At 43.5% G+C, this 21,818-nt stretch overlaps 1 protein-coding gene across 1 annotated transcript; it reads left to right on the forward strand.

The window, feature by feature from the left end:
• Window positions 1-1,327: 1,327 nt before the first annotated feature.
• On the forward strand, window positions 1,328-21,818 carry waca (WW domain containing adaptor with coiled-coil a). The gene is made up of 13 exons (XM_019260394.2): window positions 1,328-1,624; window positions 1,838-1,868; window positions 2,710-2,902; window positions 10,345-10,436; window positions 11,598-11,713; window positions 11,837-11,952; window positions 14,674-14,922; window positions 17,133-17,255; window positions 17,471-17,619; window positions 18,623-18,747; window positions 19,559-19,757; window positions 19,844-19,971; window positions 20,062-21,818. Exons 1-13 carry the CDS (start codon window positions 1,584-1,586, stop codon window positions 20,129-20,131), a joined length of 1,632 nt encoding a protein of 543 aa, XP_019115939.1. The 5' UTR covers window positions 1,328-1,583; the 3' UTR covers window positions 20,132-21,818.

Raw genomic sequence — 21,818 nt, forward strand, 5'->3', positions numbered from 1 at the left:
CCATTAATTTATCTCAAAGTTAGATCCGTGCTTTCTTCTGTGTGTATGTGAGTGATCCAGCTGACCACTGATCGTGTGAAATCCCACATTCATGGACTTTTTATTAAACACAGCAAATAAATAATTGAACGCCTGAAGAAAGCATTTTACCTTATTGTGTGTGTGTGTGTGTGTGTGTGTGTGTGTATCTGTGTGTGACCAATTTCTAGAAATGTCCCAACAATGGAAGAACCCGCTTTTTGTGCTCCCTTGTCCCCACATTAAAGTGTTTTGTGTGCCAGAACGCTGAACCGCAGCTTCTTTTGTCCTCTGCCTGGGATATGATGTGGGATATATTGTCCGGGAACAATGGAGCCCAGCAGCCCTCTTCTGACAGATACTCAGTGTGAAGCATTGATAAAAACCTGCTCCAAGCCACAAAATGTGAAGAGACTGCCCTGCAAGCACAAACTGATTCATTTCAAAGACCTCAGTGTAAATGATACAGGCTTAGAGTTTATCCAAGTGACTTGTTGCCTACATAGTTGTACTTCTGCTTCTTCTTAGACAGACTATATTTATGTTTTATGTTACATTGCTATGTCTATATTACAATATTACTGTTGTCTTTAACCATGGTGATGTGTGCAGAATATTTTTCCAACTAAAATTAGCTTTGCGGGGATTTATTATTTTGATTTCTAGATAAACCTGTAATGTCACAGCATAACCTCTAGATGTCAGAAGAGAACAAGCCACTGCTCAATACAAGCCTGTAACAGCCTATAAAATATTATACCTACAGCACTTTATTGCATATGTGCTATCCGCATAAATGACTGTGATAGTTAAAATTACAAATATGGACAGAACATGACACTTTATCCACCAGCACAAACAAACGAGTTGACAACTTTTGGAGTCTGCTCGACTCCAAGCCAGTGTGTCCCGGATGTTGCCATCGGAAAGGGGGGGGTGCGCAGTCCAAGGTTGCCAGATTTGTCCAATACCTACATTTGTCAGTCATATTTGATGGTAATTTATGAAATAATTAATTTCGCGTGAGCGCCATCGGCAAAAATGTAATCCTTACACTTTAGCTCACTTGCCTTTTTCATATTAAATCCCATATAAACGTGCGCGTGACAAACACGGCGCATATTTAGCAAATGTGCAAATATTTCAGTGTAAGCAGTAGTTGACTAAACAAAAAAATATACACACAAACAAACAAGCAACAGAACTTAATGTGCGGCATAAGACCCGTATGATTACAGCGCACTTTTCTTCAGTGTCGTTGACTTGTAAAGGTTTTCCCGTGCTGGTGAACGGCTAATATCTGGCAACCCTGCGCGCAGCTCCACTGCTACGTCTCCTCGGCAGATAGAGCCTCGGCTGTGCGAGTGTGCGAGTGTGTGTGTGTCTGAGTGGGAGATGGACTGAGTGAGGGCGCTCTTTCGACCAGTGCTGCCGATAGCATTGAAATACCCACAAGCTAGGCTGAAATAATTGTACGGTTTTCGGGGTCGCCGAATCAACAAGAAAAACACAGTCCCGTTTATCAGTCTTTCACATCCCACTCCAAACACACTAACACGGCATTGATGGTAATGTATGCAAGGAAACAACCGAGACTCGGCGATGGGTAAACATCTTTTTTTTTTTTTTAATGTTACTTATTCAGATGTTGCTTTTTTTTCCTCGTAGCTACGCTTTGACAATCCGCCATTTTTCTTGAAATCAAAATAAGTGTCTGGAAACTTGCACGTTCAGCTTGTTGCGGCACTTTCGACTGTTTTCTCGACGTTGACATTTGAAGCTTTCTGTTCACAAACACTTTTTTCTTTTATGTTTGCAGGTGCGACCGAAGAGATTCTCAGCCCTATCAGGTACTTGTTGGCTAACCGTAGCCTGCTACCTCGGGTAGCAAGCAAATAAGATTAAAATGGACACTCTAGTTCAGGCTTCAGGGGAGCACACTAGGCCTCAAGTCAGTGCGGAAAATAACGTGAAAAGTGAATAGTTTTGTTTGAAATTGCGGCCTGGGCGCTGTAAATGTTGCCTAACGTAAATGTCGTCAGGTAAAGACGACGCAGACTGAATGTATTCGTCGAATTGAGGTGTTTTGGTGAAGGTACAGGCGAGTTTTATTACAGCTCAAAGCTAATGATAGCCTGTTAGTGTTAGCTCCACTGCTAGCCAGTCCGATTAGGGCCTGACCGCAATCTGTCATTTTAAGGATACAGCTAGCTAAGCTCCTGAAACATTAAAGTACTTCAGACATAAACAGCAAAACGACGTACTAGTAATTAAATTCAAAATGTAGTAATAAGCCACAGGGAAGGCTAATACTAGTTTGTCTGCTAAATGTTATGTTTACTTCGCCATTATCAGAGATTATAAATGTGTCAGTGTTCATAAACACATTGTTATCAAGTGAGAAACTACCATAGAGTCAAACCAGCCTAGCTGCGTGTATTTAATGTGGCACTACAAAGAAACGACAGAGATAACTCTGCTGCCTTCATAAATAAATCAGCCGCATGAATGGAGATCAGCTCTGCAAATTAATTCCTGAAATATTAAAAACTCTGATGCACGCCTACTTTCGGCGTGGTGTTTAACAAGAAGCTGACGCCGGTTTGAGAGACCCATATGACGATGATGATGATTAAAGTATGAAAGCACAGGATGTTAGATTGTAGTGAGGCGTCTCCTCTGTGTCCGCAGACTCTCAAATACTCATCCAAGAGCCATCCAGGAGGGGACCACCGACATGAAAAGATGCGAGACTCCTCAGATGTCACTCCTCCCTGCAAAATGCTCAGGAGGTCTGACAGTCCTGAAAACAAACACATCGACGGCACGGGGCACGGCAGAGCAAAGGCTGTCCACACACACCGGGCCAGAGACAGGGATGGAGGTGAGACACGGTGGTTATCGAGTATAAAACGGCTTCACCCTCAGACAGAAGTATGTTTACTTCTCTGAATAAGTAGAAGGTGTTCAGTGGTATTTTTTAAATGAAACAAGCATCAATAAAACTGATGCGTCTTTAGTAGCAACATACCCAGTTTCTCTTTAACCATGAAGCATTTTATTTTAACCAGTGAACTTCAGCAGTTAGTTGAACTCTGTGGTTTCTATATTGGTGTCGAAGGAAATCTCTTGTGAAGGGGAATAAGTGTGTTTTTGTGTTTAGAGGTTGCATCTGAATTTGTTCAGTAGCTGACCAGTTTCACTGACGAGGTAAAAGAGTGGATGTTTACTGATGGAAAGTGGTAAATTGTATGCCTGACACTTTTTAAATCTTGCTGCAGAGTTAGTTTTGTACGTTTCATATTCGTATTCATATAACAAACATAAGACGGGACAAAAAACCTCCTCCTCATATTTCGGTTAACGAGAAAGCTTCATTGCAACGCTGAGCTTGAGCTGCTAGGGTCGAGGTTGCAAACCTCGTGTTTTGTTCCGCCCTCCAAAGATAAAGGGCTGTGGCTTTCCCTCTGGCTCAAAAGGTAGAAAACATATCAACCAGAACACACTGAGCTGCAACTGACCGCCAAACACTTTGGCTCGTAGGTGACTGCGAGGTGGGATGTGTGCTGTTTTGGCTCGTCCAAGGAAAAAAATGTCTGCCTGGTCACCAACCTTTTTGTAACATTAAACAGTATGCTAAATTATGTTTTTGAAATCTTGAGTCATATTTGAGCATCACTGCCTAGTTTGATGGTTTGATCAGAGATGCGTGGGCCACCCCTCCCTCGATCCGTGGATGCAGGGATTATAAATGGGTACAATCTGTAATTCAAACAACACGGGGGACTTTTCTGGGTGCGGGCAGCGTGCTCAGGTGGTATATAATTGTTCATCTGCAAGTGCTACTTAAGATACCAAAATAAGCAAAGTTTCCCATCAGAGATTTAGTGTTGACGATTGGAATTTGAAATAGAACTTGTGACTGAGTCTTTAGACTCTGACAGTGACGCCACAGTTTGAGCTTTCATCATTTCAGCAGTCAGGCTATTATGTGGAGCCAGTCAGGGATCAACTGTAGCCAGTAAACTGAGTGCTTTGTCGGTTGGACAGCATCAAGGTCTCTTTAGAGTGTCATAACATTGCAGGTCAGGTGGTTATTATACAAGAAGTGATCGCTCGTTAAAATTAAATGTATATTTTCATGTATCAAGGTCAAAAGAGCAAAATGGTCTTTTATACTCGATGAATATAAATCATGGACAGTCTCTGAAGACCAGAACATCATAAGTGGTGCTGACGTTTGAGCCTGAACAATGAGGGAGACTGATTATAGAGGGGAAAATCACTGACTGATGATACGGTGGCCGTCATCATGAATCTTTGACAAAATCCTAGATTCTGGATTGTGCATGGAGTTTTGCACCAATATGGCTATGCAGAGGTACTTAGAAGAAGCTTTTTTAAACAAATAACTTTAATACTTTATAAACAATATTTAACCTACGTGTTTTAACATGTTACATAATTGAATACATAAGTTGTCACCCAATCCTAGAAATGAGCAGTAATGTAATAATGAATAAAGTGTAAAGTGGTTTATAACATACAGTGTTCTCTGAAATATAGCCAGTGAGAGTGGAAAAACTCAAGTAAAGTACAGGTAGCCTACCTTTACTCTGTGTAATGGACCTGAACAGTGTCTCTGCTTTAAGCTTTCAAAGTAACGTTATCTGGTGGGAAACAGACTTCTGAAACTCTCTGTGACTGTGTGGAGTAAAATATAGGGATGTTATTTACTCACTTAACAGCACTGCATCTCACCGACTAGGTAACAAAGTCGTGTGAAGTCAACACTCGACAGACTCAAACCACCGCACTGTTGTGCTACAGAATGATGCTCTGAAGTTTACCTTCCAATCTGCTGCCTTCTGTTGACTGTAACGACAAACTGTAGCTGCCTGGCTACCTCGCTGACTTAGGAAACGGCTGTATGAGCGACCTGATTGCTGTCAGGGACAGACTCATGTTGGGGTTATATTGAAAATGGAAAATAAGAAGCTCATTGTTCATTAACCTTCCAAAACTGTATTCCAAGAACAAGTTAACAACTTACCATGAAGACTATGCTTCGACTCCATCACCTGCTCAGTTATGGCGCTCACTGCGTTCTACTGACAGTTTTTAGTTAGAACCATTAGTGCACCAGCTTTTTTTTTTTTTCACATTATGGAAAGTTGCTTCTCATCTCTCTGACTTGGTGTTGGTTCTCACTATGTTAATAATAGCAGCACTAATATACCGAAAATAAACAATTTTTAAATTGCCATGTATCGGAAACGAGTGCTGATACTGATATCTTTACTACAGGGCCATATCAACTGATACTGGCTAATTGATGTACACGTTTGGCAGTAGTTGATATGATAATTGCATGTAGCAAAACACATGGATTTCAATGAATCAGCCAAAGGTAACCTAAAGGGAGATTTACCATCTGATTTCAATGTTTAGCTGAGACAAAAGTGTAAACAGATGATGCATTGGTTCCTATTTGCAACGTGTACTTTCCACATCTTCAGTATTTTAAAGTCAGACTGGAAAGAAACTTAAATTTGCATAAACAATACATGTCTATGTACAATAGCCTAAATGACTAAAGATGCAGAAACCCTTCGTAGAGCTGAAGGGGATTTTCAACACATCATGCTCAGTGTTTTGGTTTTCTGGTCCACAACTTTTATTGTTTTGGTTCAGTCTCAGCCGTCATCAGTCCTGTTTCCAGCTGCAGCTGCTCACACCAAACACACTGCTCGCTACCAACTATTTAGCATCACAAGACCCAGCTGATCTCACTCCACTGGCGCAGACTAAAACAAAGCTAAAATCAGACTGTTATCTGGCATATATTTATTGGGCATATATGTATCAGGTGGCCAGAAACATAACTCCAAATAAAGCTGATGTTGCTCTGTGTCTGCAAGATGTGTAACCGTGCATAACGAATGTGGCCATGAAAACGTTTGAGAAGCTGTCAGGTATTGAAATGTGTGAAGTTGAGTTTGTTGAGGAGTGCTGTCGACCAAAGCCGCTCACCTCGTTTTCAGGGTTACAGCTACACGTTGCACAACGTTTGTGATCTCAGCTGAAAGTTGATGACAGACGTTAACTCAACTAGACTTATATTTGATAAGGGATTCGAAATTGATGAGTGACGTTCCTCTCCCTCCTCTTAGACAGTCTTATTGTTGATCGTTTGAGATTTAAGGGTATAAGAAAGTGAACTCTTAAAGTTCAGCGTGACGCACATGGCCTGCATCATTTGACATGTTGCCCACACTTGACACGTCACACAAACATTAGCCAGAACGTGCTGATCCAGGAAGCAAAAGATGACTGCTTACATGAATTGTGAACAGGACTACGGTGTATTCTGATGCATTGACGCACAACAGATGAGATCAGCGTGCAGGCTGCCATAGAAAACAATGGATGTTGTTCTTGTGACGCGTCATACACCACTAATGCTGCCCCAAGTCTGCCGCTGGTGTAAGGGAGCTGCGTAAATCACGGAGGACGGCGATGCTGTGTGCCGTTAGCGTTGATGATATTCTCCGCCGACCTCACCTAATTACGCTGTCCAGCTTTCATCCACTAACATGAATCCATCTGAATGCAGCATAATGTGTCCTGCCCTTTTTAGAGCTCTTTTTCCTGTTGCCAACTCTGTACATTGTTCAGTGGGAAAACCATTCACGGTCATAGGAACTCATCAGATGGTCTGATGATTCAGGTGAGAGCTCTTTATAAGTTGTTGGCTCCCATCGTAGAACTGATTTCTGATCTCCGGCTGGAGAAAGTGCAGTCTATTATAAACCATGTCCTGTAATTTCACACCTGCAGATATACCATCTGTGTCGTCGCTGATGTAATCATGTATTCTTTATGATTCTGCAGCAGCTGTGGTGACATTGTGCCACGACGGGCTGTGACAGGGTGCGTGGTTGACAGTGTGAGAGTAGTTGTTGAATTCCAAAACCTAACTGAAGCTTTTCTCCTCTTATTCATAAATGTATGCCTAAACATCGCGGCTGCAACGCCGCTTTGGTCCGTTCTCCACGTGACTTCAAACCACACCAGCACCGTTTCAGAAGCTGAGTGTTTTGCCCAGATATTGTCATTTTTCCTGGTTTGTGTGCTTCTAAATGTGTGAATATGCTCCGTAGTTTGAGTTTTTTGTCTGAGCAGCTCGAGCTGCTCTGTGCAGATAGACACGGGCAGCTCGCAGCATCCCTCAAAAATACTCATAGTACTATAAGTACTACTCAAGGTAATACTTGAGTAATTCTCAAGCCAGTTGTAACTATTTAGATGTCTGAGTGTTATCCCAAAGTTGTTAGAATAATAGAGCAGGAACAATTCTGTAGAAGTTTAAATAGTTAAGCTGTCCTCTAATAGACAGGATTGACAGGATGGGTTTAATTTACTGGTCGTAAAATGCCTGGACTCTTGAAGCTCAGAGGCTAATGAATCTCTGCTGATTGATCTCTTGTCACTCGTTTAGTATCAGCCAAGAGAACTCTTCAGGTAGCAGCTCTCTCATTTCTCGCTGGCCCTGACTGTCGCTTCCACCAGCCACAGATCATATTGAAGTTGATTCTGTAATGGCTAATGGGAGACTTTTGGCGGCTGTCATATTGATGTGCTTTCTGTTCTCAGGCTCATGGTGAGTGATAAGATCCTTCACTCTTTAACCCCAGTGTGCGGTTATGTTGTGTGTTTCTACCAAGACCAACACCAGTGACTCTTTTCTTGAGAAATCACCGAGCTTATCACAATTAGAATCTACCGACTAAACATTTCTTCATATCACATTGATACTTACTGCAACATACTGCACATGAACTTTACAGTTTGCTGTCTGGATCTTCACTATTATGAACATGTCAAGTCAGTTTAACAAGGGAGCCTCGTTAAATTTCACCAGGTACAGCTTTGTGACGTTGCGGCCGCAATGCTGTTTTGGTCAGTTCTCCGCACAGCTTCATTCTCCGAATTCTCAGAAGCATATTTTGCTTTGTTTACATTTGGTCATTTTCCCTTTATGTGCTTTTACTGTAATTAAGTAAGCTACGTAGCTCAGTTGTTTCCCTTTTGTTTGTTTTTTTCGAGCAGGAGTCTGCACAGGTCGATTTATGTCGAGAAATGACCGGAATCTCAATGCCACTTCAGTGTCTGACTTGTGGCCAGCTCGATCTGCTCTGTGCTGCTGGTTCGTCAAAAATAGAACAGCTGTGTATTCTTCGGAGCAGAGCGAAGAGCCACTTCTTGGACGCCTCTGTAACGTGCTGCTGTGCTTCTGGCGGGATCATAAACATTGTCTAGCACAGCCGTGATCAGTTTCACCAGCCGCTGCACTGCGGGAACCCATCGCAGCCATGCCCTGTACAATGTGGTGTATAGATAACACAGTCGATAGAGAGACGGATGATACTGTGGATCAGTTTTGGACATGATTTGAAGAGCCTCCCTTTTCTGAAGTTCAAATGTGTTTAGCAGCAGGTTCTCCTGACAAACGCCGCTGAAATGAAACCGTTTCTTAATCCCATCGTTTGGCGTGCGCTGGCATCAGTATTTAAAACGCCTGGCTGCTGTTGTTTTTGTGTGCGCTGTGGTTCACTCTTGGGTCACTTGCTGCACTTTGCGGTTGCAGTGTTTAAATGGAACATAGTGCACGGTTTCTGACAGATGGCGCACACACCCACGCAGAAAAACATGAGAAGAAATGCGGCGGGGCTTTTTATAGCAAATAACAATCCTTCAAAAACAGCCCGGATTGTTCTGATAGGACAACGCTTGTTATGTAATTCCCGGTTATTAAAGTGGCTCAGCTGATTGTCTTAAACTGTGATCATCTAACCAAAGTATAAGAGTAGTTCTTTACTAAGTTGAAAAATAAGTTGTCGTCATTTGGGGGGCTCGAAACCCAATTTATGTGCCACTTTAGCAACTGTGAGCTCAATACACATCCTTGATATTACATCGAGCACGATGGAGCTAATGTGATCTGTTAAACCATCAGATAAAAACATGAAAGGTCAGTAAGATTAAATGCAACAGAAAGGTGACCGGATGGATCAAAATGATGACATATCTGTAAAACACCCAGCGCATCAACAGTATCTCAGCAGTGACCTTTACAGTTCGGAAACAGAGAAACCGTTTGAAGCTGACAGCTGCTGAATGACCAGATGTTGGATTGTGCAGTGCACACGTGGTTTCAGATGATGAGGACAACAAATTGAAGTTATCACTAAAAAGTTGTGAGAATCGTTCTGCACCTGGGTGAAGTGTTAGATAGCTTGTTTCCCAAATGTTCAGGTGACGGTGCCGCGGTGATTCTCATATGGCTCTGCTGCCAGTAAAATTAGTCAAATACCATATTAATATCACAGTTTACAAGCTGGAGCATTTCCTCGACACTAATAGACGCGCCTCAGAAAGCTGCACATTCTGTAAGTGTACAGATTGCCATTGACTGCTGCGTATGGGCACACGGGTCGATGGTGTTCAGTGCGTCCCTCCTCACCTTCTGCTGAATGTAAGAAACCCTTGTCACCAGAGGTCTTTTATTTCTACTTGCCTGCTGTGGTTCGCCTCACTGACACATAATTATACCCCCAAAGCAATTTAAAAAATGTTACAAATGTCAAAATATCCCGCAGTGCTTACACTTGTAGTATCTAATAATAGTCGGGTAGAGCTGAGACGATGGGATGAGCAGAAGCATGTCGGGTCTTGTCATTTGAACGCTGCACTTGTTCTCGTACCTGTTGTGGTCTTGACAGTGTTTTCAGATCGGAATCATCAGGAAGACGCTTAGTACGGAGACAGACGGACAGGTGCAGCAACAATGATTGATTGATCCTGGATAGACTCAAAACAGGTTTCATCAGAATTGTAACAAATGAACAAATAAAAAATAAAATGATCTCAAATTTAGGATCAAAACCTCAATGTGACTTTTGCTGTAATCCACATTTAGTTGGAATATGCAGAATAAAGCTAATTCTACGTTAGCGTGCACACTTTGCAGGAACTTCATCCACGTCTCCCTCTTCTCTCTGGTCACGACGGACCTGACTACGTCCTCCTCCCTTGGCACAGGCGTATTTATTGTTGCTGAGAATACATCTGAAAGTTCAGTACCGAATACGTGACCGCCTTTTCTCATTTGTGTGTTTCTCTGCGGCAGCAGCGAGCGTTCATGGCGTCGTGCTGCGCGCGCCTCTCAGCTGGGCTTTTCACACTTACGTCCATGGACTTGGCACGATGTTGTTATTGGCCGTTACTGACGGTGTCTTTCCCTCTGCTTGTGTTCTGTTTCAGGGACCAGTTATTCTCCACAAGAAAACTCTCACAACCACAGTTCCCTTCATAGCTCCAACTCACATTCTAACCCCAGCAAGACCTCAGACACAGTAAGTGCTGCCTCTGTCTTCTCAAGGACTAAATGTTTCCAGTGAAGCAGTCTGAATTGTTTCTTGGCTGTAGCTGCTGTTCTGTCGTTTCACAGCTTTGATGTTTGAGGTTTTGTTTTCTGCTCGTGATGTAAAGAAAAACCTTAAACGCACCGATACTTACTGTCAAAGAAAATCAGCACGCTTACATCGCTGTCTTTTCATTTCCTCTCTAATTAACCAAAATGTTTTCGTTCTGTTATTCTTGCGTGATTGAAGTTTGTTTCCCGTCCTGTAATGTTCTGTTCTGACATGCTTAAGACCAAACTCACAATGAGGTTTCTGTGTCATTAATTTAGCAAACACAAATAGGATTGGGTTCCTGGAGTAAAGTTTAAGTGCAAATGGCCTTTTACCACCTAGAAAGGAACTGCATTATGTAGGGCAGGTCTATAATACTCAATATATTAACATATGTCTAATTGTAACCATGGAGTAGCAGCATGCCCTGAAGACCTCAGTTCTGCAACAGCACACTGTTGATGGTTAACCCTCCTGAAGACCCAGCTCTTCAGAGAACACTACCAACAACTGGGCATGTTAAATCTCTCCCCTCTAGTACTGTCACAGTACTTCTTGCTGCACTAACATGGCCTTGTCACACTGTACCTTGATTGTTTCCCTATTTGTTAGTCTCTTTGGATAAAAGCTAAATGTAAATTTCCAACCTGCCTTTGCTTCAGCAATAGCTCAGCTCTGTCTCGTTCTGTGTCTGCCGCACAATATTGACCTAAACACAAAGAAAGTGGAGTGTTCTAATGTGACGGAGGCTCCGGGTGGTGGTGTAATATGGCAACAGAATGGTGGAAATGAGCAAAAATCAGCAGGCACAGCACAATGGCAAACTTTTTCACTTTGGTAACCTTAACAGTCCTGAGCTGTCTCTGAAATAAACCTCCTCCCACTCTTTGAAAGCTTCTGTGAAAACAGCCCAGCTATAGCTATCTGCCACCCCCTGTATCTCTGTCTCTTTTCAGATTACATTACAAGCTCTTGCATCAGATCTCTTCATCACGCACACACACACACACACACACACACACACACACACACAAATGCACACATACAATTGGTTTCTGTCTGCCTGGCCTCATGTTCCTAAATACTCCCTCTTTATCTCAGCCTTACGAACCTGGTGACGACTGGTCGGAGCACATCAGCTCGTCTGGAAAGAAATACTATTACAACTGCAGGACAGAGGTGTCGCAGTGGGAGAAGCCCAAAGAATGGCTCGAGAGGTAGCTATAACCTGTTCACCCAAGCGGCACGATTGTCCGCACTTCATTTTAATCAGTGTCGTGTAAAGGTACCTGGATACCTGCCTGATATCTGTTGTGCATGCTTGTATCTGCGTTTCACAGAGAACAGAGGCAAAAAGAGGCAACAAAGACTGCGGTCGTCAACAGTTTCCCCAAAGACAGGGACTACAGAAGGGAGGCTATGCAAGCATCGGCAGCCCCTGGATTCACCGGTGCTAGTAAGTATTCCAACACGTATTATGCTTATCGCTCTGCTGCCTCTGATCATAAATGGCATGCGTATATGTTTGATTGCCTGGCTGAGCTGGCCCAAAATATCAAGGATGTGTTTTCCATCTTTCCATCCACAAATCAGTGTTTCAGTGGCTCAGGAATTCAGATCAGGTCTGGGTGGTACGTAAGACGAGGCGTGTGGGATGGCACGATGTTGACGTGTTGTTGACGTGGTGCAGCAGCAGGTCTGCAATTTAAAGTTATCGGAAGGAGCAGATTGCATAAAAACAAACTGTGTAACTAACCTATGACCTTTCCAAACATCAGCACATCACAATCGTGATTCATCGCTGCGCTTCATCCTCCTTGGCTTAGTGAAAAATTTCATCATGGCGTCATAAAAACATGTTTATTTATTGACATTTTTGGTGCCTTCAAGTGTTTCTCCTTGAAGTCTGCTTCCCTACTAAAGGTATTTGTCATCACGCCACAGTTCAAACCAGCGTTGTGCCAGTTCACAGAGAGAGAGTTCACGGATTAAAATGAATTTAGTTACTTAGTTCATTTACTCAGTAACTGTACAATTGTTTTTGTGTGTTCTATATCAAGCTGGCTTAATGCTGCTTGGATCTTTGCGGCTGGTTCGTAGTCTTACACATGATTTCTTGTGATCATTTATTTAATAAAGCAGCTTTTTATTGTATCGTGAGACCCTCTCTCCTGTCGAGCACCGACATAAGAACTCCACCGGAAAAGAAAAGTGAAACTGAACTTCTGCCTGCTGCCCTTTTTCTTCCTGTTAGAGTTTTTTTCTCACAGCGCCATAGTCGCATTAGCTAATCTGCATCCCATATGCATGTGTTCTGCAGTCATCTAAAGAGGCTCTGATAACAGTGGCACTCACATTCAAGAGTTGGTCAGACCGGGACAGAGGTTGACTTGCAAGCGTTGTTTTTATTTTGGCCTGTCGGGCCTGCACTGCTCTCTGGGAAACACTGACAGCCTTTTAGCATTATTGTTGTTTGTCAGTCGGTGATGACTATTGTTGAGCTGACCTTTGGGCTGATGCTAAAGTAATGCTTACCAAAAGACTGAGACTACAAATGGCTGAAACATGCATGCTGTGGCTGTGCACTAAAGACTAACCTGGCGATCAAACTCTTATTCTCATTTGGATAACTTTAAGCAGTTTTCACAGCTGTATTAGAATCCAGCTCATCAGGTTTTAATGGAACGCCACTGCTCACCTGAAGTCCACTCACCTCCACCTCCACCGTTCATCATCCACCATTTCATTCTAATTTAGTATTTTTTCCAAAGTTTCTTCGTCTTTTCCACGCAAACTGTTTCTGATCGATCTGTTTCTAAAGTTTTTACGTAGGTAAAAGTGTGTTGTCAAGCGATCTAATTCTTACTGTAGCCTGCATGTCGTTGAGTATGTGCTTCTTTTCGGCTGCCAACACTATAAAAGAGTGTATTTTGGTTTTGTTATGTGTGGTGTCTGCTCTTTGTATGCATCAACAAGGTGCTGAAGTCATTCTGATCCACATGGAGTGTCGTCCAGACAGAAAGGGCTCAGCATTGCATCATAGTGGACACCTCAGACTGTAGCAGGTCATAAAGAAGTGTTATGGACAGATGGAGATGTGTGTCTCAATTCTATACGGTCATGATACTTATTGATATATTGCGTTAAGTATTGAGATTTGATATTCTGGCTCATTCATATTTTTGTTTGTTTTTTCAACACTTGATCATGGGGACAAAGTTGAATCATTCACTGCTAGTCACTGTATGTCATGAGTCATGTTTCCAAAAACAGTCCACATGACATGTCATTTAAGATTATTTTTGGCCTTTTTCAAGCTTTATTTCCGACAGACAGCTGAAGAGTGACAGGAATACAGAGAGAGAGAGAGAGAGATGGGGAATGACAAATTCATCATTCGGCTGCTCTACCAACCGAGCTAAACGTCGCCCCATCTCATTCATCTTTTTGAGTTTTCATTTAAACAATATCGGCATATATTTTGACACAAATCCTTTTTTTTTTATATTTTGTGATAAACCATAAAACTGCAGGGAGCCTTGTGCGAGTAGTAAACATAAATAGACTATTTTGACAGTAATTGTTCGAGTCACAGGATGTACCGAACCGAGGAAGTCACATCCTGAACCAGACGTCCTGTACCGAGCGGTTCGGGAAGAACACACGTACTCTTACCTCCCAGTTTACATGACGCAACTGACTTTTTATTTTCAGTTACATGTGTCACACACACAGAGAGGCCATAATGGCTGTGTTTTGTTAGATAAATAGAAAAATTCAATAGTTTGGTTCAGACTTTTTCCTTTTTTGTTTAGCACCGCATATTAATGTGTTTAATGCTTATCGGATACCAGAACACTGCATCACTGTCTGTAGTAAGCACAGGCAGGCTTTTACTCTTCTGTAAAGTTATCACATTGGCAACAGTTTGATCTTGTCAGGGACAACTGTTAGGTAAATAGTCGCAATACTCTGAGGCAAAAAGGTTGAACCTGTCTCAGATTTTAGCAGAGAGCAGTCCGAGCCCTCTGTGAACACGTCTACTTCAAATGAATGAGAGGGCTGTTTCATAGTTTGTGTGATTTCATCCATCTGCAGGTATAAATAAAAGTACAGTATCATCAGAAAGAAACTGCATCACAGTGATGTGACATCCTCTTTTCCGCTGCCTCCACAGAGTCCACCCAGGTGGAGAAGCCTGCATCGACCCTCGCCTCCCAGTCGTCATCCTCAGGCTCAGGGAGCTTGAACCAGTCATCGGGGCCCCCCGGATCGTCGGCCTCCACGGTGCCAGTGTCCCCGGTCCTGCAGTCCCCCGCCCCTCCACTACTTCAGGACCCCACCCTGCTTCGCCAGCTTCTCCCTGCACTTCAGACCGCCCTGCAGCTAAACAACGCCAGTGTGGACATGGCGAAAATCAATGAAGGTGAAGAAAAAATGCACGCCGCGTGCTTACATTGAGCCGCTGTGTTTTATGAGCACTAGTTACAGGGTGACGCTTTGAAATGGCATGCTGTGCTGCTCAGAGTCTGAGGCATGGTAATCCTTCATGCTGGTCTAACTTGACATGCCCATAGTTGTGTGGTGTTTGTATTGATGTCTGGGTGCAGAGTGCCTCATGGCTGTGGTACGCTTACAAAGAACTTGTTTGTACACCTACGCCGGAAGGCAGAAGTGTTTATAGCTGTCGTCAGAGAGAGGTGAAACACAGTCATTTAGAGTATGGCGATAATGACGCACGCCGCGAGATGGTCTTTTCTGGTAGGCAGCTGCTGGAGGGCGGGGGCACGGAAGATAGAGGGTGAGGGGTTCAGATGCTGTTTAACCATGTGACGAGCAGAGTATACAGCACATGCTGTTTGCTGTGAGCCATATGAACGAGTAGACAATCACTGTTGTGCCAACACTGACAGTCCGCGTAAGCTGCCCCCGACAATGTCAGCCAAGTTTTCCACTCAGTGTAGAAGTTACATGATCCAACAGAAGGAGCCGCAGCACATGAACCTCTGCACTGTGCTGGACGAGGAGAAGCTACACCGTCTGACTCGACTATGAAAAGAATGTCTGTCTTAGCATTTCGCAATTCTTCTGAGACGCATTGTACGAGCTCTGGTCTTTCCTCGTTTATTAAAATCTCTATTTGACTGCTGAGGTTTAAGCTGTAGTTTACAGTGGACCTGACTGCATGCTGGTTTGTTTAGCAGATGTTTATATACAGTATAGGGTCATTGCTCATGATGATGCTGCTGTGTGTATGCACTGATGACTTCATCATTACAGCTGCCACAGGGTAGTTGATGCTGTGTGGGGGTGAGAAGCAGGGCTATCATTTTTATTTTTTGACTTTTTTTAAATCCAGAAAAGGAAAACATGAATGAGCGCAGCATTCATTGTTTTATTTATATAGCGCCAATTCATAACTTCAGTTATGTCATGACACTTTCCATACAGAGCACGTCTTGACTGTACTATTTGTAATTATATCTACAGAGACCCAACAATCCCACCATGAGCAAACACTTGGTGACAGTGTTGAGGAAAAACTTCCTATTAACAGATTTAAATATCAAATTATCATTGCTCACATTGTTGTTACATTTTAAGCATAAATACATCACTGTTGTTCATACCATGTAGAAATTTCAGTGTGAAACATACAAACACTTTTACAGAGTAGATATCTGTGAAAATCTCTGGGTCTCGTCTCAAACATCGCTCCCTCTCTCAGCCCCATCTACAAGCCAGAATTCTGCCTTTTTTGTAGGTCACTGCTGGACGGCAGGGTTTGTATTACAGAGTAATGAAGAGGAAGATGAATTTAGAAATCGACGGGTACAGACTGTATAACTAACAAAGATAAAAATAAAACGGAGTGAGTTTGACTGGATGTTTCCTGAAATACTATAGAATCTTCAAACACCTTTCAGACTTGTTGAGTTACAAAGACGCAGATCTTCTCGAGGAGACAGAACAGAACATCTGTGTTTGTGGTATTTCTGTTTTGAATAGTTGTTATTTAGATAGATGTTATTTGTCCAGTCCATGGTGTGAAAAAACTGATACCAGGATAAACATGAAAATGTTTGGAAGTCTTCACATACCAATCAAATCTCAAAGTATTGTGTCCTTGTAGTTGGTCAGACCGGGACAGAGGTTGACTTGCAAGCGTTGTTTTTATTTTGACCTGTCGGGCCTGCACTGCTCTCTGGGAAACACTGACAGCCTTTTAGCATTATTGTTGTTTGTCAGTCGGTGATGACTATTGTTGAGCTGACCTTTGGGCTGATGCTAAAGTAATGCTTACCAAAAGACTGAGACTACAAATGGCTGAAACATGCATGCTGTGGCTGCGCACTAAAACTAACCTGCTGATCAAACTGATGGAACCATGTTGGACTGAATACATGAGTTGCATTACCTCCCTTTGAATTAGAATCCAGCTCATCAGGGTTTAATGGAACGCCACAGCTCACCTGAAGTCCACTCTCCTAAATGCATGTGCAGTCTGTTGGACCACAGTTTATTCAGCATATTTGTATAGGACATGTTGAATTGACTGTATGCAGTGTAGAAACATTCCAGTAGCAGGACTTGATATATATGTGTGTGTGTGTGTGTGTGTGTGTCTCTCTCCAGTTCTCACAGCTGCTGTCACACAAGCTTCATTACAGTCGATGCTCCATAAGATCCTCACTGCTGGACCGTCTGCTTTCAATATCACTACTATCCTCTCTCAAGCTGCTCAACTCTCCAACCAAGGTAAACAAGCTCACATGCATGTATACTCAGCGATGTATGGATGAACTCTCTGGCTTTCCTGTGAGTTAGACAGGTCTGGTGAATGTACAAGCACCAGCTAAGAGAAAATCTGATCATTGTCTACTCATACCGCGGTTGTCTTCCTGGGTATTAAATGTGTTAGATTGTATTGATCCATTAGATCACCTTTCTTCTTCTTTGTGTATGTCAAATAGCTCAGCAATCGAACCAGTCGCCTATGTCGTTAACATCGGACGCCTCATCGCCCAGGTCTTATGTTTCTCCAAGGATCAGCACACCGCAGACCAACGCTGGTCCTCTTAAACCCCTCCTCAGCACGCAGCCTGTCATCTCGCAGCCAAAAGTAAGGCACAAAGCGCTCCAAACAATCCAGTTGGGTGGGAAAAGCAGCCAGCTGGATGAATGTTGGGAGACTTTGCCTGGAAAAATAACTCTCCAGTGAACTTGAGCTTTGCTTGGTCCTCCAGTGTCTTGTGGAATTTCATACAATGAAATAGACACATGCCTCTACTGTACATGCTAAAGGAAGCTCACCAGCTGGCAAATGTTTACAGACTCTGTATGCTCTGACCTGAGCCTGGCTGTCTGGTGTGAGTCCAGTTAGATGAGAAGTAGCAAACGCAAGAAAATAGAGTCAATCAGATGTGTCAAACAGTCCACTGAACAGATACACGGAGTCACATGGCATCTCAAGCACACACTTGTAATGAACTGGTCCATTAGTGAAGTGTGTTGTTGTGGAATGATTGAGGCCGCTCAGAATTTGGGTAGCAAAAGGGTGGAAAGTTTCTGGTAAATTTCTGGAAAATTTCCATGGGGCGGTAAGCTGGTGAATTTTGGAAACTCCATGGGAATACACTGGAAGTTGGGGGTAATTTAAACAAACCTTATCATATCCAAACATGAATACAAACATTTTGTTTTGTCATGAGCAGACATGCAAAATGATAAAATAAAAAAACATTTCAATAGATTCATTTGTAAGTAGGATTTTATCAAGTTTGAATAATTTTATTGAACAATATTATGTAGAGTGTGGTCCAGGTACAGAAATCACCTGTGCAGGTAGGGGGCGTGGTGGTCCAGGTACAGAAATCACCTGTGCAGGTAGGGGGCGTGGCCTGCAGTAAGCAGTGTGCTATGTGCATGTGATTGAGCAATAGCAGATATTCAAGTGTACCTGCATGAAATCTGGTTGTTTGTTTTGGGGTTTTTTTGTAAATTCCCATTAATTCCCATGGAAAGTTTCCAACTTTAAAATTTTGCAACCCTACTCAGAATATACTGCCTGTGTGTAAACTCTGTATGCTGATGTCGTGGACGTTGTTTTGCTGCGTTTGTTTCAGTTGAGCACGCAGTCAGTGAAGCAGGCGTCCCATCCCCAGCCCTCGTCCCAGCAGTCCCTCTCCAGCGATAAGCAGCACAGTCACGATGCCAGCACGGCCTCCCCGCGCACCATCCAGCGCCAAGGGTGGGTACAACCACACAACAAGTTCAAACAATAAGCAGAGCAACTCTTATCATGGAATATATATTTCTGTTGACTGTGTACAGCTTGGTCTGCTCCACAAAAACTTTCATTCTTGTCTAAAATATTCTAAAAGTCACACTGTGAGTCCATTGACGAGCGTTCCAGTCAGATCTATACACTCATTCATTCCTCAGCAGGCGATCTTCATTGTGTAGTGCTGTGGCACCATCTGCTGGTCACTGGCGGAACAACGAGCTTCATTCTCTGTTTTTAATGCATTACTTCTGTGATGTTTTATAAAAGCAGCCAGCTTGTGGTCTTTTTTTTTAATCAGTTGTAATATTCCAGTCAGTTCTGTGGAGACAGCTCGGCTGTTTGTTTCTCTGTGCACGTCTTTGGCAGCTGTTTGGCGCACAGTGTGTGTTGGTGTTAGAATCCCTTTCATCAGTGTTCTTCACTTCAAAGAGTCAAACTTGACTCCTGTCAGTTCAGTCAGTCTCTGAGGAACACTTGAGTGTTCACACTCCTTGATCTCTAACGCTGACTTTCACTCAGACATGGTGGGATTACAGCTGCAGGCATTTAGGCATTAGTGAGGCGTATCTGTATACACCCCACTGTGCTTCACATCATTGCTCTGTCCTGCTTACAGTCAAACTTGTTTTCTGTCATCCAAATCATTCGAAGACTTCCTCAGCTCAAGCTTTGGTTGTTTAGACGAGCTGTGATCCTGCACGTGTCTGCAGAGAACAGTGTGTTGTGACCGGCTCTCTCTGTGTTTAACACGCATCTCTAACCTGTGTTCATGCAGCAGCCAGAGGAGTCCCTCTCCGGGTCCGAACCACGTCGCCTCCAGCAGCAGCAGCAACGCCCCCAACCCTGCCTCCGCTCCCCCCGCCGCCTCAGCGTCCCGGCCCTCCTGCTCCTTCACCCCCACCCTCGCCGCTCACTTCAACGAGAATCTTATCAAACACGTACAGGGTTGGCCCGCCGAACACGCAGAGAAACAGGTCTGTCCCGCCAACATCTGCGCTGGAAGTAAAACTGTCATTTTGTCTGACCGTGGTCACTCACTGCAACATTTTGTGTTCTGAAGGCATCAAGACTACGTGAAGAGGCTCACACCATGGGGAGCATCTGTATGTCTGAGAACTGCACCGAGCTCAAAAACCTCCGGTCTTTGGTCAGAGTGTGTGAAATCCAAGCAACATTGCGTGAGCAAAGGTGAGTGTGTGTGTTCAGTCTGAAGGAGTGCATGCACAGTAAAGCTGTCCCACCAGAACACTGATGATGACGTCTGCTCTCTGTCCACAGGATACTGTTTCTGAGACAGCAAATCAAAGAACTTGAAAAGTTGAAGAACCAGAATTCATTCATGGTCTGAGAACTTCTGCAAGTTAAAGCGGGAGCGGGAGGGGGAGGTGGAGAAGGAGGAAGAGGAAGGTGGGTGGGTGGGTGTTGGGAGCGGGAGGGGGCCCATTGCACATAATTGGAAGATGGAGGATAGAGAGCAGTTGTTCAGTTCCTCTTGAGTCCAGTCTCAACACACACACACACACGTATACACAAAGGAGCTGGTTGGCTTTGGACCGTTGGGCCGGGAGAACCAAGAGGGGAAACATGAAGAGCTGTTGGTGGGTGGAGGAGGAGGGTGGGGTGGTTTACAAGACTCGGTTTTGTAAAAAAGAGAAAAACCCACAGCGGAAAAAACTGTAGATTTCTTGTAGATGTTATTATCTATGTTGTAAATATGTTTTGTAGATTGAAGCCATGGACAGCCATGCCTATCAAAGCTTTTGACATCCAAACTAATCAACGCCTAGGCGGCTACATTCATTAGCTAGCCTTTCCTTCATGTTAACTCGTCTGCAGACTTAAAGCTTCATTTTGTCAATTGGTGGATCACTGAACCGGCGAGCAGAGGAGGATGTTTGAAGCCGTTCATTTACACACAAGCCTAGCATAACCAAGCATAACACACACCGGTGTCGACGGCGTTCTTTTTTTCCTCCACAGTACTCTGTCTGGATTCTCTTCCCTGCGCCCCCTCCGGGCGACCTCGTAAGCTCTCAGGCGTGCTGAACATCCCCTCTGCGCAGCTCTGTCACGACGGTTCACTGATCTATTCGCAGCTTCTGGTGGCCCTGCATGTCCCAGTCTGAAAAAAAAAAACAGTGCCTGGTGGTGTGATGGAGTGAGTGATTTAGAAAAAAAAATTAAAGAGATGTGATGGTGTGCTGCTTTGGACCATTCCCACCCCCCATCCCCCACTCTCCCCTCAGGCCCCTGCCCTGCCACACACACCCTCTCCTTCCTGAGACATCAACACTTCACACCTTCCTTGTAGTTTTTTTTTTGTTCAAACCGTTTTTGTTCCTCTTTCTCCCTCCTGGTTCATTCCTTTGTACAGTCGCTAACATGCAGTGGAGTTTTAAGAAGAGGACGCAGAATAATAATAATTAAAAAAAAAGGTTTTATTTATAAGAGTTGTAGTGACGAGCAGTAAATCACAGTGATATCCACACGTTTTCATTGACACCCCGGTTTTAGGAGGCGGTGTATTACAGCTGCAGCAGGTTAGAGGCGGATGTATGTGGATCACCTCTTGTGTCAGAGCAGGGCAACGAGAGGTCACAAGGTCAAATGTGAAATGTATGTATTGTAATAAACATGTTCAACTAAAGCGAGCACTGGTTATTTTATTGGACTTCTTAGGTTTGCCTCATAATGCGAGTGCCTTGTTGAAAGTCTCACACCCCCCCACCACGTTTTCTCTGTTCCTGTTTGACCAACAAGAAGAGATCTTCAACAAGCGAGTCATGCACTGGCTGTTTTTCTTTTCCTTCCAGCATGTTCCATCCCTCTTATTGGTTTGTCCCCCTGCTGTTGACGAGCAGGGTCCTCAGCTGCATACAGGCCTGTTTGTTTTTTTTCCCCCCCCACCACTCGATCTATTGAGTCTATAACTGAACTGCACCCACACATTCAGTCAAGTTGACCACATCATTGCTTTGTATATTGTTTCCTGAAGTATATTGACAAATGAAATAAAATATGCCTCTCCAGGGCCA

Source organism: Larimichthys crocea, chromosome XXIII (genome assembly GCF_000972845.2).
Source record: "Larimichthys crocea isolate SSNF chromosome XXIII, L_crocea_2.0, whole genome shotgun sequence".
Classification (NCBI taxonomy): domain Eukaryota; kingdom Metazoa; phylum Chordata; class Actinopteri; family Sciaenidae; genus Larimichthys; species Larimichthys crocea.